The following is an 18100-nucleotide window of genomic DNA, read 5'->3' as shown; positions in this document are numbered from 1 at the left end:
CATCAAAAGAACAAAGAAATTGCTGCACAGTTGTACATACAGCCTTCACCTTTCTGCTTATCAGGTGTGTCTGAGAGGCTCCAAATATTCAGTCTTCCAGAAGAATCGCCCTGGATCAATAGTTTATGGACAGGTTCCTTGTCTCCATAGAAGAACCGAGTAACAGGAGGGCAAATTAGCAGCTGCCAGAGGGGGGGGGAATAAAACAGTTCAAATATATTTAACTAAAATATTGCATGCATTGACATTTTTTCAGATAAACATGCTAAGCCTCCAATTTTGCAGATTAATATACATGTTAAGTAATATTCAAGTCCAATATAATACATCAAAGGATAAAACAATCTTGCAGCTTTTCTCCAGACTTAGTATTCACATACATTTTCTTTGCTTCACAAATGATATGCACCGTAACTCTGTTATTAAGTAATATCCAGGGGCAGGACCGACAGTACAACGGGTAGGGCGTTTGCCTTGCATGTGGCCAATCTGGGTTCAATTCACCCCCCTGCAATGTCTCCCTCCATCATCCTATATGGTCCCCTAAGCACTGCCAGAAATAATTCCTGAGTGCAGAGCCAGGAGTAACCCCTGAGCATTGCTGGGTGTGACCCAAAAGGCAAATAATAATAATAATAATTAATACACAAAACACTCTACCAAAAACAAGAGTCTCTACTTAAAAGTCAAAAGGGTGTTCCAGCAACATAGCACTTGCCTGCATCCAACTAACCCTACTTTGTTGCTTTTGTTTGGGGGCCACACCCAGCAGTGCTCAGGGATCACTCCTGGTGAGTTCTGGGACTATATGGGAGGCCGGGGATCCAACCCAGGTTGGCTGCTTGCAAGGCAAGCGCCCTGCCCACTGCACAATGACTCCAGCCCTGCCACCAAGCCTACTTTGTGTTCCGGCATTGCAAGGTTCCCTGGGCACCTCCGGGGGTCACTCCTGAGCACAGAGCCAGAACCTGAACACTTCCGGTTTTAATGCTTAGAACGGAAGTAAAGGAAGCACTAATTCCAAAAGCAAAATAACAACAACAGCAAAACCTTGAAAGCAACTAGAGAACTGTTTTAATTGGTTTTCTTTTTCTCAACAAGAGTAGTTGAACATCTTACGTAGTCAACAGGAACCTAGTCTGGGAGGTTGGCTATACACCGCGAGAAGCGAAAGATGTTTACTGGGGTATCTGTGGACGTTTGTTCGTTAACGGGGCGGGCACGGAAGGAGCTAGGCGTCAGCGCGCTGCTGTTTTGCGTTGCCTCGTGATGGCAGGAGTCCACGGGCTCTACACTGGGCCACAATCCGGCCGCGCACTGCATTTTTGCAACAGTGTTCCCACTAGGAAACTAGAGCCTTCGGTGATTTCCTTAAAACATGAGAAACGGGCCGGAGAGGCAGCACAGGGCTACCTAGCGCCCGCCGGGCGAGCTTCCGGTCTCAAGTGCCACCTGCACGGGGCGCAACCCTGAAACCCTCCTGCTTGGCCCTGGCTGCTCTGCTGTCGGTGACAACGGGGGCACCACCGCCGGAAATGTGCGTCTGAGCACCACAAAACGGAGTGCCGGGCGCCTGGGAGACAGGTCTGGGGTAGGGCGCCCGCCGTGCGCATGCTCGCCCGGGGTAGACCCCGGCACTGAGCAGGGCTCCCGGGCCTCTCCAGGAGTGAGCCCCGAGTGCAGTCAGGAGGAGGCCCTGAGCACCGCCCGGGGGGCCCCTAACCGAAACCAAATCCAAGGACATGCATTAGGGAGCTGATATTCATGTGGGTTTTGCTTTTAGTATTTGGTTTGTGAGCCACACTGAGCTACACTCAGGGATCACTCCTAGCTCTGTGCTCAGGATCACTCCTGACAGTGCTCAGGGGACCGGATGTGGTGCCAGAGACCAAACTGGGGCTCACCACATGCAAGCGTCTTACCCTCTGTACTATATAAGTACTGTACTATGTAAGTACTATATAAGTAGGTCTATACTTATATATACATATATACATGCATGTATATTTATAAACATATGCATACATGCACGTTATCCTTTTCACTCAAACTTATGGTCTGGGTTGAAGAGCACTGTAGCACTGTCGTCCTGCTGTTTATCGATTTGCTCGAGCGGGCACCAGTAACATCTCCATTGTGAGACTTGTTATTACTGTTTTTGGCATATCGGATATGCCATGGGGAGCTTGCCAGGCTCTGCCCTGCGGGCGGGATACTCTCGGTAGCTTGCCAGGCTCTCCATGAGGAATGGAGACTTACTTAGTCTTACTTAGAATAGAAAACTGCACTCATTTGTGGGATATGATATATAGCATGAGAATAATACCCAAAAACAGAAAAAACGGGCCAGGAGCATTGCCCCCCATTTGAAGCTTTCCACAAGTATGTCGGGGCAGCGGGCAGTTAGGATAGAGGAGGGACCACCATGGCAATGACAGCTGGAAATGATCACTCTGGACAACAGCTGAGTGCTGAAAGGAGGTGAAGGGACGTACTTGATAACCTTTCAGCATTTGTATTGTGAGCCATAACGCCCAAAAGGAATGAGAGAGAGAGAGAGAAAAAAGTGCCTGCTATAGAGGCAGGTGGGGGAGGGGCAGCTGGGGGACCGAGGAGTGGGAAATGTGCACTGGTGAAGGGACCCACGTTGGAACACTGTGTGACTGAAACCCAATCACGAACATCTTTGTAACTGTGTATCTTATGTTAATACAACTAAAAAAAAGGTATATTATTTTAATTTTAAATTTTATATAATGATAAATAAATAAAATCAAGGATAGGTTATTGAGGCTTTTAACTTAAGATGTATAAATTTAAGAAGTATAAATTTTCATTTAATAAGTATAAATCCAGCAGGTTTAAAATATTCATGGAAAGAGCCATTCTCTTCCCTTATAATTTCTCCACATAAAGATAGGGCAAAAGTCACAATAGCTCAATGATCAGAACATAAGTGAAGGAAACATTAATTCCAAAACCAAAGATTCTTTTTTAATTAAGCGGCAAGATTTTATTTTAGTTATTTATTATTTATTTGGGGCTTGGGGCTACATTCAGTAGTGCTATGGGGTGCTGGGAATAAAACCCGGGGCAGCTGCGAGCAAGGCAAGCACCTAACCATTGCACTATCTCTCTGGCCCCAAAGCTGCATTCTTTTTGCCCAGAGAGTTAAGCTGAAGTCCAGTAGAAAGCGCTGCTGCATCACAACCTGAAACATTAAGCAGGTTTATAAAAAATGTGTGATTTTAGTTTTTGTTTGTTGGTTGGTTTGGGGCCTCACTACAATAATCAGGGACTACTCCTGACTCGGTGCTCAGGACCGACTCCTGGGGGTCTGTGGGCCATCACAGGAATTCACCAGGAATTCAAGACTGGCACCAGTGGGATGCAAAGTAACAACTGCTTTAACCCTTCTACTATCTCTGTAATCCCTAACATTTTATTTTTATAGGAAAAACATTTTTTATACTTCTCTCCTAATGCCTAATGATTTACGTCACTATGTGATCTTTTTGGTAGCTAATGCAATGCCAGTTCAAATAATGAACTATTTTTTACATTGCACACCTATCTGTGACCTTCTGACATTATACATCTATATTTATAACTCGATGATAGGAAAAACAAATTTACACATTAATAGGAATTTCATCAAAAAAAGTCATTGCCATTACATACTAGACATCATTTTTATCCTTAGAGAAAAATGAATGTTATGATATAGATGAGTGCTATGTTATAGGCAAATTATACTTTAATCTATGCAAATTTTTATTATTCGTCTAATTGACAATGTCAAAATGTTTTATAACATCTAACACGTTGCCGCATATTACAACTGCAATTACATTACAATTAGAGTGCACTGTCTAATTGCATTGAATCTTTCGCATGCTTAGGTACCAAAAGACACACGTAAACAAAGTCGTAAATTTTTTTTCAATTTAACTATCAATTATAAATGATACCTGAAGAGTTTTACCTCTTTGTCTGTTCTATCCAAGAGGCGATGTTGTACCGGAGGAATCAAATTCTCAACCGCTTTCCCCACGTCGCTGCGGAATGAGACACTCGCAGGAAGGCAACTGGAAACAAGAAAAAGACTCAATCAAAATACTGACATGAAATGTTTTAGCATATCATGAACGTTTTTTCGACAACAGACAAAATAAGAATTTTAAAGTAATTTCAAGGTAGCCACTAATTTAAATAACTCATGTTATAAAAATACAGGCTTCAAATTAAAAAAAGCCACCCATGTTCTTTGTAAAAATGGGGATAGGGATATAGCTCAGCCATGAAGCACACGCTTCAGACATGCAATCTGAGTTCCAGCGCTGGTCACTGCAACAAAAAAAAGCAACTGCACTCAAACTGCAAACGTAACTTCAAAGATCTGTGTTTTACCAAAATTAAAGAAATACATTTTTTTTTCTTTTTGGGTCACACCTGGTGATGCTCAGGGATTACTCCTGCTCATGCACTCAGGAATTACCCCTGGCGGTGCTCAGGGGACCATATGGGATGCTGGGAACCGAACCCAGGTCGGCCACATGCCAGGCAAACACCCTACCCGCTGTGAGATGGCTCCAGCTCCGAGAAATACATTTTAACCGTATTCATACTTTCAGGCTTTAAAAACTTGGAAACTTTGGGTGTTGTTGATTACGACACTAACTTTGGGGCTGGACTGGGGGTCAGGTGCTTGCCTTGCATGCAGCCGACCCAGTTTGATCCCCAGTACCACATATGGTCTCCCGAGCCTGTCAGGAATGATCCCTGAGCACAGAGCCAGGAGTGAGCCCTGAGCACTGCCAAATGTGCTTCCTGACCCTCCCCACCCCCACCCCACCCCCGAAAATAAATAAATAAATAAATAAATAAATAAACACTAACTTTGTCTGCACTGAGTACCTGGCAGGTAGCTTGTAAACATAACTTTGCCCGTGTTCAGTCCAGATGATCACTTTGTCTGCGGACACAAAGTCACCTCCCGTCCATGTCTGTCCATCCTCGCTGGGCCCCGAGCACAGGAGGGAGTAGTCGCCGGCATCGAACACCTAACAAGGAGTGAGAATGTCAGACTCTGGCCCACCTGATGTCATTCCAGTTACAGTGACCTGCATCTCCGGGACAGAAACCACCTCGGGCGACGCACTCAGCCCACACAAACAGCCTAAGGACACGTCTCCGTCACAGGCATGTGGCCAGTCAGTTGCAGCCAGAGCAGAGCAGAAGGAAGGCGGCGGTGGGCAGGGCACAGTCCCCGGGGGGCCAGTGGGCAGGAAGCCCCTGACTCAAAGGCAGGACACCGGGGCCTTTCTCACCTGGAGGGTCAGGGCTCCCTCCAGGGACACCCAGGAATGAGAAACCAACATTTTACTGATATTGTAAATACTACAAACAGAAACAAAAACAAAAAAAAACCTCTTTTTTCTTTAATTTAATAATTCTTATGCGTAAAAAATTTAGCCAACGGGCTGGGGAGTGCTGGAGAGGCGGCACATGCTCTACAGGAGGCTTGCGTGCAGGCCTGGCATTGCATGTCCCCTGAGAATTGCCAGGAGAGATCCCCAAGCAGTGAGCCAAGAGTTATACCTCAGCGCATCGGGGTATGGCCCCAAACAAACAAAAAGTTAAATAGAGAGCCAGGGATGTGGGTCGGGGGTACAAGCAGAGCTCACATGCGTGAGGACTTGGTTCAGCCCTCGGCAACAAAAAACAAAGAAATAAATAAAACCCTTAAAATGTCATCGGCAACACAAGCTGCTAACCTGACATTTCCAGGTATAAGTTTACAAAGCACCTTTGAAGGGGCTGGAGCGACAGTGCAGGGGTTAAGGCACTTGCCTTGCAGCCCAGAGACAAACGCTGAAAACTGCACACCAGGGGGCCGGAGCGATAGCACAGCGGGTAGGGCATTTGCCTTGCACGCGGCCGACCCGGGTTCGATCCTTGGCATCCCATATGGTCCCCCAAGCACCGCCAGGAGTAATTCCTGAGTGCAAAGCCAGGAGTAACCCCTGAGCATCGCCGGGTGTGACCCAAAAAGAAAAAAAAAAAAAGAAAAAAAAAGAAAACTGCACACCTGAACCAGAGCACTGAGCCAGGAGGAGCCCCTGAGCACCCCCAGGGCACTCCTGCAACCCCTCAAAAACATTCCTTTCGGACTTTATCACACCTGACCCTGAGATTAGGCAGACAAGCAAGGCCTGACTAACAGCCCAGGGGACAGACAGAAAACCAATGCAAGGAAGGGCTCTAGCACCCTTTAGGGCCCAGTGAAAGAGCCCGCTAGATCCGGGTCTCACCCAGCCTAACAGAATTTCTACCACTTTCAATATTTAAGAAGAGTACATTCTCTATTGCAAAAAAAAGAAAATTCCTCATGAAACTGAGCCATAGACTTTATACTATTTCTCTTTATAGAAAAATAATGGGGGCTGAGAGGTGGGTTCAAGGTCCACAGCACGTGTGACACAATGCAAGGGCCACATGGTCCTCCAGCACCACCAGGAGTGACCCCAAGCACCGGAGTCCTGAATGGCCCCTGAACAGTGCCAGGTATGACTGGCCCCCCAAAAATATAAAAGGAAAAAGAAAAACTAATAAAACTGTGCCGAGTATTAAAATAAGAACAAAATCCTCGCCGAATATACCATGATTTACTCTCCTATTAATCATTAATAGAGCGCCGACATTAAAAGAACAGCTAAGTCTGAGAAAGAATGATGAAGGGAACCAGGTGCTCCAGCCTTATTATTTATTAAAACAAAGGATGCAACTCTAGGAAAAATAAAAGATAGCATCAATGAATAAATGGACGGCAGGTCCGGAAACAGACTCCAGTAAGACAGTGTATTACAAACGTGTTACACAAGCACAGCAGAAGACAAGCAACCGTTCATTAAAAGGTGTCAGGACCCATTTGGGGCCCATCCACCTGAAATAAAAACAACCCAAATCCACATCCCACTATTGAGACCAAAAAAAAAAAAATCCGCATTAACGTTGAAAACATAGGTAAGCCCTTCTCTGTGCTGAGATCTTGGGAGCCTTCTCGGGAGGAGGCGGGCGAGGTCTGGGCCGTGCCAAGAGGCGCAGTGCCCACCCCCTGCCCACATCCTCCGCTTCACAGTTCCACGACTGATCTGGAAGAGATGCCGAGATACTGAGTCGTCCCCGTTCCGGGCTCGGGGAGCACACGGCCACACAGGCACGACGCCTCCAAACACCAGGGTGCTGACAGCCCAGCCGGAGCGAGCACAGCAAATTAGACAGGGGGGCGGGGCAGAAGAAGCCCACAAAGTTTTGTGAGAAAAAGCAGTAACAGAGTAGGCTCAACTAGCACCTAAGGGCTCAGTAAATCCTCCGACAGTGACTTTAGTAACACCGTTAGGAGGCAGGTATTGCAACAAGCAGTCACTGTCAGTCACTGTCATCCCGTTGCTCATCGATTTGTTTGAGCGGGCACCAGTAACGTCTCTCATTGAGAGACTTATTGTTACTGTTTTGGGCGTATCCAATACGCACAGGTAGCTTGCCAGGCTCTGCCGTGCGGGCTCCATACTCTCAGTAGCTTGCCGGGTTCTCTGAGAGGGGTGGAGGAATCGAACCCTGGTCGGCCTCGTGCAAGGCAAACGCCTTACCCACTGTGCTATCGCTCCAGATCATTTTTTTTTTTTTTTTTTGCTTTTTGGGTCACACCCGGCGATGCACAGGGGTTACTCCTGGCTTTGTACTCAGGAATTACTCCTGGCGGTGCTCAGGGGACCATATGGGATGCTGGGATTCGAACCCGGGTCGGCCGCGTGCAAGGCAAACGCCCTACCCGCTATGCTATCGCTCCAGCCCCCGCTCCAGATCATTTAATATAACCCTCCAAAATCAAAACGTTTTGCCCACACAAAAAACAACTATGGTTAAATAAAAATAGGAGAAAATTCTCACTCATATCTGGCAAATGGCTAATATTCAAGATATATAAAGCACTCACAACCCTCAACAATAATAAAACAACCCCATTCAAAAATGGGGAAACTAGAAATAATCAACACAGTTGATTTGCTTGTTTGTTGATCATTCCTTTTGTTTTGGGGCCATGCTCAGCCTTGATCAGGGTTTACTTCTGGCTCTAAGCTTTAATACTCTGGTTTCTCTTCAGATTGCATATATCTTTTGTCCCAAAGTGAGGGAGGATTATTAAGGACAGGTACCCAATGACTACTATGATGAGATCCAAGTATGAAGCAAAATACGGCGCAATATACTTTACATTTCAGAGCTGAAAACTTACATAAACGAGAATAGGCATTTTATTATATTGCATTAAATGGTTTTAATTCCCATATTTACGTAGGTTATAATCATATAGCAATCACAAATGGGCTCTAACTGATTGATTTTCTGATCTTTCTATGTGTCATTTCTTTAAAGACTTTTGGAAGGAGCAATATAAAGTAAATTTGTTATGTGCCTGAGGGCATAGTTTGGGGTTTCGAGAGAAACTGAAGACACTGGTGGAGGGAAGGTCACGCTGATGGTGCTGGAACACTAGATGCCGGAAACAACTGTGTTATGAACAACTTCATAAATCAGGGTGTTTTCATTTAAAAAATACTTTTTTAATTAAATAAAATAATTTGTTGTCGCTGGAACAATAGCACAGCGGGTAGGGCGTTTGCCTTGCACGTGGCCGACCTGGGTTCAATTCCTTCATCCCTCTTGGAGAGCCTGGCAAGCTACCGAGAGTATCCCACCCACACGGCAGAACCTGGCGAGCTCCCCATAGCGTATTATTCGATATGCCAAAAACATTAACAGTAAGTCTCACAATGGAGACGTCACTGGCACCCGCTCAAGCAAATCGATGAGTAACGGGATGACAGTGATACAGTGATACAGTGAAATAAAATAAAATGGAGACCCTCTGCTCCTAAAGACTGTGATCCAAGAGGTCTTCTAACCCATTTTGGCACCCAGAGCGGCTTCCTACAGACATGCATCTAGACTGTGAGCTGTACTACGACTATGTGCCGCCCGGGGAGGGATTTTCCCTCTCCACCCTGTTTTTCTGTGCAGAAAATGGCGGCGGCAGCATCGTCCACATGGCGAGAGCCACCCCCTAAGACTTCCACCCAGAGGTAGGAACTTTGCAATGTTGTGGCTCGTAGGTGATCATGGGATGGGGGTGGTACCGGCACGCCCTCGGCCCAGATAAGATCCGGAGCTGCTGCTCTCGAAACAGACCCTCTGCTCCTACAGACTATGATCCAAGAGGTCTTCTAACCCATTTTGGCACCCAGAGCAGCTTCTTACAGAAATGCATCTAGACTGTGAACTGAACTGAAATATCAGAAATCCAAAAGAATAGAATCTTCATTCTCAACAATGAAAAGAGATTTTTAAATGATGCCTTTTCAGCAGGCCTGATTGTTGGGAGAAAATTCCAAACAATAATTTGAGTTCTCATCTAAATATTGAATGTATTCAGAGTATAGAGAATAAAATGAAGATCATTAGCTACTTAGGTGGGGGCTGGGTGGGAGGGGGGTATATTGGGGTCCTTGGTGGTGGAAAATATGCACAGGTTAAGGGATGGGGTTTCAATCATTATATGACTGAGACTTATACCTGAAAGCTTTGTATTTTTTTTTCACGGTGATTCAATATAATAAAATTTAAAAAAATAAAATAAAATGAGGGCGAAGATCTCCCAGCTCCACCGGGAAAACAACAACCTACGCAGAGATGCCCACTGTACCACAGCTTGACTGACAAGATACTGACCAAAGCAAAACTAAGGTCATCAGATAACAATCATTAGCTGAGTCACCGATCAACCATAAAAGACAACTGTCTATGGCAAAAGTCAACACAAATACAATACCAAATCACATACGAATTCCCAATGGTGAGATGTTTTTGCGACCCACCTCACCCCCAGGCTGTTTTTGGCAGTTATCCTTGGCCAGCTGATAAAGTTACATCGAAAGGGAAAAACATACAGCTTCGGTTTTTGTTTTAGTTTTTTTTTTTCTATTTTTTTTAATTTTATTGAATCACCGTGAGATAGTTACAAGCTTTCGTGTTTGGGTTACAATCTCACAATGATCAAACACCCATCCCTCCACCAGTGCACATTCCCCACCACCAATATCCCGAGTATACCCCCCCTTTCCCACCCTCCCCCTGCCTCCATGGCAGACAATATTCCCCATACTCTCTCTCTACTTTGGGGCCTTACGGCTTGCAACACAGACACTGAGAGGTCATCATGTTTGGTCCATTATCTACTTTCGGCACACATCTCCCACCACAACTGGTTCCTCCAGCCATCATTTTCTTAGTGATCCCTTCTCTATTCCATCTGCCTTCTCCCCTCCACTCATGAAGCAGTCTTCCAGCTATGGACAATCCCCCTGGCCCTTGAAACATACAGCTTTGAACATACTCATTAAGTTACCTTACCCTCCAATATTTGGAGCACACAACCAAAAGGGATCTTTGCGTGAATGCACAGAAAGAGATGCTTTGGCAATTCTGACAATAAATTGGTTTTGATTCCTCCTCAAATATTGGCTCAGTGTCCTGAAAAGAGAGAGAATGAAAGAAATCTTAGAATGGCTTGCTTTTCAATATGTATGGTCATATGTGATAAAAAGAACAAGAAAAATAAAGGCTCTATGTGACAGGCTCATGCTGTCCCGCCTGTCAGGGGAGAACCCAGCGGTACGGAGCAGGGGCTTCCCTTGCAAGCATCTGGGCGCAGTGTCTGCACACAGCTCCTCCAGATTAAGGAGCTGGTGAGAGTCAAAGCGTCACCACCGGAGCAGCGACAGATAATGCAAGCTTGAGCCTGGTTGAGCTCTCGCACCTCTACGTGTTTGCACGTTTGAAAGAACAAGTCAATTTCCCATTCCCAGATCCCGCCATTGAGGACATCACCATAAACCCTGACCGAACATTGAATTTCCTCAGTCAGAGAAAGTAACAAGGAGCTCAAGTCCAAAGACCAGAACCGGAAGATGGGTTTCAGATACTCTCTGTGGGGACCTGCTCCTCTGGTCCCCTCAAGGAAACCACCTTCCCACTTGCACATAAGCTGCTGAGGAAGCATCTGAGCTTCTCCACCTCAAATCCTGTGCACTGTTTGTCAAGGACAGGCAGACGTCTGTCATCAAAAGTGGAAGGGAGGGGCTGGAGCCATAGCACAGCAGGTAGGGCGTTTGCCTTGCACATGGCCAACCCAGGTTCGATTCCCAGCATCCCATATGGTCCCCCATGAACCACCAGGAGTGAGTCCTGAGTGCATGAGCTAGGAGTAACCCCTGTGCATCACTAGGTGTGACCCAAAACAACAACAACAACAAAAAAAGAGTGGAAGGGAGAGTGACCTGAGCATGCACTAGGCCGTGGGTTCAATACCCAGAACCAAGCGACCACCTGAGCACTGTTGGGCACCTGGTACTCCCATCCCCCAGTCCTGCTAGCAAACTCCCCTCAAAAAAAAAAAATGGACAAGATAATTCACTTACAGAGACACTATACTAAAGACTGGTCTTTATGGTATCAACAATAACATTTTCTTCCTTTTTAAGGAAAAAAAAAAGGAGAGGCCATATGAGTTCTAAAACTCCTGAGAATGAAAACATTATCCCCACACATGCACACTTGTCTCACCTGCATGCCACTGACTTCGGAGGTGACAATCCATACCTTCAGGATGCCCGTCACCGAGAGGGCTACCACCGTGTCCTCTAGGCAGAGAAGAAGCCAAAGGTTACCAATGTCAAAACACTTTCCTTCTAGAAGTAAACTCATGAAACAGACCAGACCTTTGGGAACCTGTTGCTACCTCTGCGTAATTTTTTTTTTTAATCTCTCATCATCAAACCCACAACCGTGACTATTCTCCCCCCAACAGGCAAACTTCATTCCTTGAAGGCACCAGAGTCCTCCCTTCCCACCTTCCCTGCCTGCCCCTGGGTCTGCCGCCCACACACTTCAGCCGGCAGTCAGGGGAGATGCCGGGCTCCCAGGCTTCAGGGCAGTGGCCGCAGTGGCAGAGACAGAGGCGAGAGCAAGGAAGGGCTGTCCAACAAAGGGCAAGCGTGAGCTGTGCGAAATCACATTTTCCTCACTCCTCGGCCACTGCGCTGTGGAAAACGGGCCTATCAACTGGCTTCTCTAAGTAAATATGAATGACCAATGGTGGTAGCCACCTTAGTAAGTCACCGTGAAGTTTAAACAGGTAGCGCACCAGCTCACTAATAAAAATGAAGAAGAAGACTATTATGAAGAAGAGTTACTTGCTATCTGCAAGCAAAAAAAAAAAAAAGTGAGGGGGCACTCCTGGCTCTGTGCTCAGGAGTCACTCCTGGGGCTCAGGTGACTGTACAAGGTGCTGGAGAATAAACAGGGGTGAGATGCCCACAAGGCAAGTGCCCTACGCACTGGACTATCTCTCTGGGCCCTGAAAGAAATAACCTGATTCTATTTCACAGGCCCGTCAGCAGTGATGGGTACCAGAGCACACAGACTGTAAGTCCATGAGCCCTGTCTACAGAGAGGCTCTAAGGACCCCAGATAGCAGTGACTAACAGGAAAGTGTGGCATCCCAATCTACTGAAAATTCTCAAATACCCACAAAGTAGGAAATGGAAAAGAGATTAAAATCAGGCTTTTTTAAGGGGGCGAAGAGACAGCACAGCAGGTAAGATGTTTGCTCTCATGCATGAGGCAGACCTGGATTCCATCCCTGGCACCCCCAGGGTCTCCTGAACACCACCATAAGTGATCCCTGAGCACGGAGCCCAGAGTAAGTTCTGAGCATGGCTAAGTATGGCCCCAAAACAAATAGATAAATAAAATGGGCTGCAAGAGCCAGAGAGACGGTCCAGCAGGCACTGCCTTGCACACAGACAAACCAGATACAATCAGCAGCACCACAGTGAGCTCTGAGCAGAGTCAGAAGTGACCCTTGAGCACTGAAACCTAAGAAATAAATAATGCTGCCAGTTTATCAACAGTATGAGCTGGAAATATTTAAGGGTACACGAAGCACACATTGTTACACTTTGTCAGACAACCTGTCCAGTCCAACCAAAGTGTTGACTCACGGGTGAAAAAAGCATTCATATTGAAAATACGCAACCTAGGGGCTAGAGTAATAGCACAGCGGGTAGGGCGTTTGCCTTGCACACGGCCGACCCGGGTTCGATTCCCAGCATCCCATATGGTCCCCTGAGCACCACCAGGGATAATTCCTGAGTGCAGAACCGGGAGTGACCCCTGTGCATCATCGGGTGTGACCCAAAAAGCAAAAAAAAAAAAAAAAAAAGAAAGAATGAAAAATGAAAAGAAGGGGCTGGAGAGATAGCACAGTGGGTAGGGCGTTTGCCTTGCACGTGGCCGACCCGGATTCAAATCCCAGCATCCCATATGGTCCCCTGAGCACGGCCAGGGGTAATTCTTGAGTGCAGAGCCAGGAGTAACCCCTGTGCATCGCCAGGTGTGACCCAAAAAGCAAACTAAAAAAAAAAAAAGAAAATACGCAACCTGGGGCCAGAGCTATAGTACAGCGGGTGGGGCATTTGCCTTGCACACAGCTGACTCGGGCTGGAGCCCCAGCATCCCATATGGTCCCTGAGCACTGCCTGGAGAAATTCCTGAGTGCAGAGCCTGTCACAAAAACAGTTCTTTCTTAAAGAAGCACTGGATTATAAGGAAAACTAGCAGTGAACAAGGGAGTCATGAGCTTGTGACCACCTAGAACATGCAACCCAGCCTTCTTCGACACGCCACTCCACACAGAGAACTTCAGCAGAAGGAGCTTCCTGGAGAAGGAAAAGAGCAAGCCCATTAACACTAGCTCTTGCTCTTTTCCTGAACTATCTTCATTTTTGCTCTCATGTCTGTTGAAAATTACCAGAAAGGAGGAGAGGTAATAATTAAGCATCAACCACTACCAAGCACCTGCCAGCTACATCCATCAAACGTAACTGCAGACAATCTCCCATCTCAGAACTGCCACAGAAAATGGAAACTGCCACATCTCTGACGCAAGTGACAAAACAAGAGCCCAGAAACATGCAGATGAACCTGTGGTTCCTCTTACCATGCCTCCAAAAGGTGAAGCAATTCTTCCTCCACCTCAGAAAATACGCCACACCTGAAATCCTTTCACTTGGAGCTTACCTGGCTCTGCACTCAGAGATCTCGCCTGGTGGGGCTCTGGGGACTGAAACTGCTCCAGCCACAAGGCTAGACACCCAGGTGTACTATCTCTCAGCCCAACACCGTAAATAGGAACTCAAAGATACCTTTATGAAGGTAGACAGCCTGTAAGGCTTGCAGTTCTCAGCAGGAGAATATAACCGTGTTAATCAGTGATATACCAGAGAACTTAGTGTTTAAGGCCAAATTAGGTGATAGCATGAGTCCCTCAGCAGCACCGTGCCCTGACCTTGTGTCCGGTGGGAGCGGATGATGCTCATGGAGCTGATCCAGTCTGGAGAAATCTTCGATACCAAGGAGTATAACACCTCCAGGCTGGTGGCATCCACCACGAGGATTTCAGGGTAATGGCCGTGGCATAAAAGCCTCCCTTCTCGCTGACTCCCAACAGAGAACTGGTAGAACTGAAACAAGAAATAGTTCTAAATATTCTCCCTTCGATAGTTGATTCAGAAGCCTTCATCAGGCTGATCATGATATTCTCACAAATCAATAAATTTTCTGACGTGTATTAGGTTATTTTCAGGCGTGTATTAGGTTATGTGTGCAAGCATATCACATACATAAACATCAAATTCTAGTATTTCAAAGTATAGAACAACCGTTATTCTTTTTCCTTTCTGTTTACCTGCAGTTTTGCATTATGTGGGGACAGAACTCATGATACTTCCTGATTTGGTTCTGCATTGCCTACAACAGGACTAAGGCATCTGAATAAAATCACAATCAAATCAGAAGGAAAGCTCAAGTGGTTCCAAACTTTTTTGAATTTTAGATGAATGGGAAGAAGTGAAAACAGCCTTATAATTATGAGCTATGAACAAAAAAAACCTGTATAGGTAATGACTAATACCGAAGCATATAATGCAAATAAACTCTGATTAAATATCTTCTTTCAGACAAAAGTATGAGACAACTGTGCAAACCATTCCCATACTACACAATTACATCTTGTAGAAAAAAATAATAGGAACAACCAAAATTATCATGATCTCTATGTTACTCATGTCAAAATCACTTAAAAGCTTATGATGGGGCTCTATGAACTGAAAAGCAGAGGAAGAGTAACTAGGAAAACAAAACCAACAGCATAATCAAAGGATATGTCTCCCCCTCAAACTAAACAATTGACTAATGGACTGATTCCCCTGGAGAACTCGTAGAAGATGAAAAGGGGGGCTAGAGCTGTAAGACAGTGGGGAGGGCGCTCGCCTTGCATGCGACCAATCTGGGTCTGATCCCCAGCACCCCAGATGGTCCCCAGAGTACCAACACGAGTGAGTCCTGACTGCAAGCCAGGAACAACCCCTGAGCATTGCCATGTATGGCCCAAAAATCAAAGTACAAAACAAAACCAAAACAGAAAAAAATGAAAGCAAGGAACATACAGAATACTCCCTCCAAAGGGATTGTGCCTTTTGTCAACCCCAGGAGGGCGAGGAAGCGAGCCTGCTGGGCAACCCTGTGACCATTCCACACAGGAGCGGGTTGCCAAGTACCGGAGTCCAGGCTGTCCCACACTCCTGAACTCTGCTTTCGGAGCCCAATAAAGCCAACCCTTAAACCCAATGAGTTGAAAACATCAATATATTGCTTTTCTTTCACTAGAATGTTTTTCATTGCTGTATTTGGACACATCTGGCTTGTTAGGGGCCACTTTCAGCTCCGTGTTCAAGGTCACTCCTGGCAGTGCCCAGCAACCAGGTGGTGCTGACGCTCCAACCCAGGCCTCCTGCACACAAAACCTGCTCGGAGCCACTGGGCTGGAAAGGTAATGAAGGAACGTGACTTTATCACCCTCTTCTCTTTATAAACCTGAGTATTCATCCTATGATAGAAAGTAATATAGTCCCTTTAGATAAAAAAATATATATACATATATATATATATATATATATATGGTGGGTGTGGGTGTGGGTGTGTGTGTAGGGAAATGTGCTACCACAGAGGGCAGCAAAACTGGCACATTGGTGGAGGTAGTAGACACCAGTGAAGGGACTGGTGTAGGAACATTGTATTTGTGTTTGAGTTTCAGGCACACAATGTTCCAACACCAAAACCTGCACCTCAGTATGCATTTTCATTGCTTTTCTAAGCCGAGCAGAGGGTTTTGGTTCCCAGGAAAGATACTGTTTGCTTTGGACAGAGGGCAGTGTAATGATGTGACACAAAGAACACGGTCCCGAGTCACACAGACATGATCAGGGATTCTGGTGCATGACACACTGTAAAACTAGGTACAATGAAACCTAAGACAGAAATCAGTGAGCTGGAAAAAAAAAAAAAAAAACAGGGGCTAGAGGGATAGCACAGGTAGGCTGTTTACCTTGTACTCGGTCGACCGGGGTTCGATTCCCAGCATCCCATATGGTCCCCCGAGCACCGCCAGGACTAATTCCTGAGAGCAAAGCCAGGTATAACCCCTATGCATCACTGGATGTGAACCAAAAAGCACTGTAGCACTGTAGCACTGTTGTCCTGTTGTTCACCAATTTGCTCGAGCGGGCACCAGTAATGTCTCCATCGTGAGACTTGTTGTTACTGTTTTTGGCATATCAAATATGCCACAGGGAGCTTCCCAGGCTCTGCCTCGAGGACGGGATACTCTCGGTAGCTCGCTGGGCTCTCCGAGAGGTATGGAAAAATCGAACCCGGGTCGGCCGCGTGCAAGGCAAATGCTCTACCAGCTGTGCTATCGCTCCAGTCCAGCTGTATACATAAACACTAAATTATTTTTGAAACCTATATAATCAAATATTCTGACATATCCCCTTGCAGCAGAAAACACTTTCCCTCATAGAAACAAAGAGCTAAAAAATTGCTTTATTGAGGCCAGAAAATAGTACAGGAGATATACTCTGGTTTCTCTTCAGATCGCATAAAGACTCAAAAAGGGGAAACAAAGAAAACCAGTCCAAAAGATCAAAGAAACCAATAGCTGGTTCTTTGAGAGGAAAAAAAGGACACCGAGAAAACTAAGACATTATCAGCTCAGCACACCGGTTATGTAAAACAACAAATTCCTATTTCTCATGGACGAGGTGGGAGGACTAAAGGACACACCATACTCGCAATGTCTGTACAGAATACTGGCTCAATAAACGTGAGTTCGCTTCCCTTTCCTTTCCCCACAGACAATAGTGTGCTCTATATACCCTCATCTTCACAGCCTCAAATTGAAGGAGAAAGAGCTTGAAAATTATGAGAGAGCAAGAAAGAACACCAGTGTGAGTCAAAAAGCACAGGGGTGGGAGCAACAGAACAGCAAGTAAGATGTCTGCCTTGCACACAGCTAGCTTGGGCTCAATCCCTGGCACCCCATATGCTCCCCCAAGCCCAGCAGGAGTGCTCCCCGAGGGCACAGCCAGGAGGAACCCCTGAACACTGCTGGGCCTGGCACAAAAAATAAAAATTATGTCTTAGTATTAAAAAATAATATGTATATTTATATATGTGTATATATATATATATATATATATATATATACATCCACAGACATAGGCTCCTCTGTTTCAAATTGCATACTACAATAAGCAGTGCTGACCTCACTTACAGATACTAACCTGTATGCCAGTGTGTGTGCAGGCGAGCTTCGTAAATTCAATACATCTGCCGTCACTCACATCCCAGAGACACATCTCTCTATAAAAAACAAATAAACAAAAAAAATGGTTCATTTTATATTCAACTTGGTCATGGAGGTTAAAAATTCATCTTCTAATAGAAAAATACAGGCACAGTCTGGGTGCTATTCGGCATTCTGGGCCCCGCGCCCACCATTCCATCTTTCCCCTGCCCTGCCCCTCCCCCCACCCCACTGGGTCTGAACTCTCTGCAGGCTCGGGGTGACACGGCCTTT

General features: G+C 45.9%; 1 protein-coding gene across 1 annotated transcript in view; it reads right to left on the bottom strand.

Annotated features, from left to right (window-relative positions):
- The window catches only part of WDR7 (WD repeat domain 7), a 344916-nt gene that overhangs the window by 294599 nt on the left and 32217 nt on the right, over positions 1–18100 (bottom strand). Inside the window, exons 4-10 of the mRNA XM_055125361.1 lie at positions 17805–17883; positions 14471–14645; positions 11686–11762; positions 10474–10593; positions 4918–5063; positions 3986–4088; positions 50–182 (exon numbers count right to left, since the gene is read on the bottom strand). Of these exons, the coding sequence (XP_054981336.1) occupies positions 50–182; positions 3986–4088; positions 4918–5063; positions 10474–10593; positions 11686–11762; positions 14471–14645; positions 17805–17883 (833 nt within the window). The remainder of the gene's footprint in view (positions 1–49; positions 183–3985; positions 4089–4917; positions 5064–10473; positions 10594–11685; positions 11763–14470; positions 14646–17804; positions 17884–18100) is intronic.

Source organism: Sorex araneus, chromosome 2 (genome assembly GCF_027595985.1).
Source record: "Sorex araneus isolate mSorAra2 chromosome 2, mSorAra2.pri, whole genome shotgun sequence".
Classification (NCBI taxonomy): Eukaryota; Metazoa; Chordata; class Mammalia; order Eulipotyphla; family Soricidae; genus Sorex; species Sorex araneus.
Note: the sequence above shows the minus strand (reverse complement) of the source record. Positions and strands in the feature narration are given on the sequence as shown.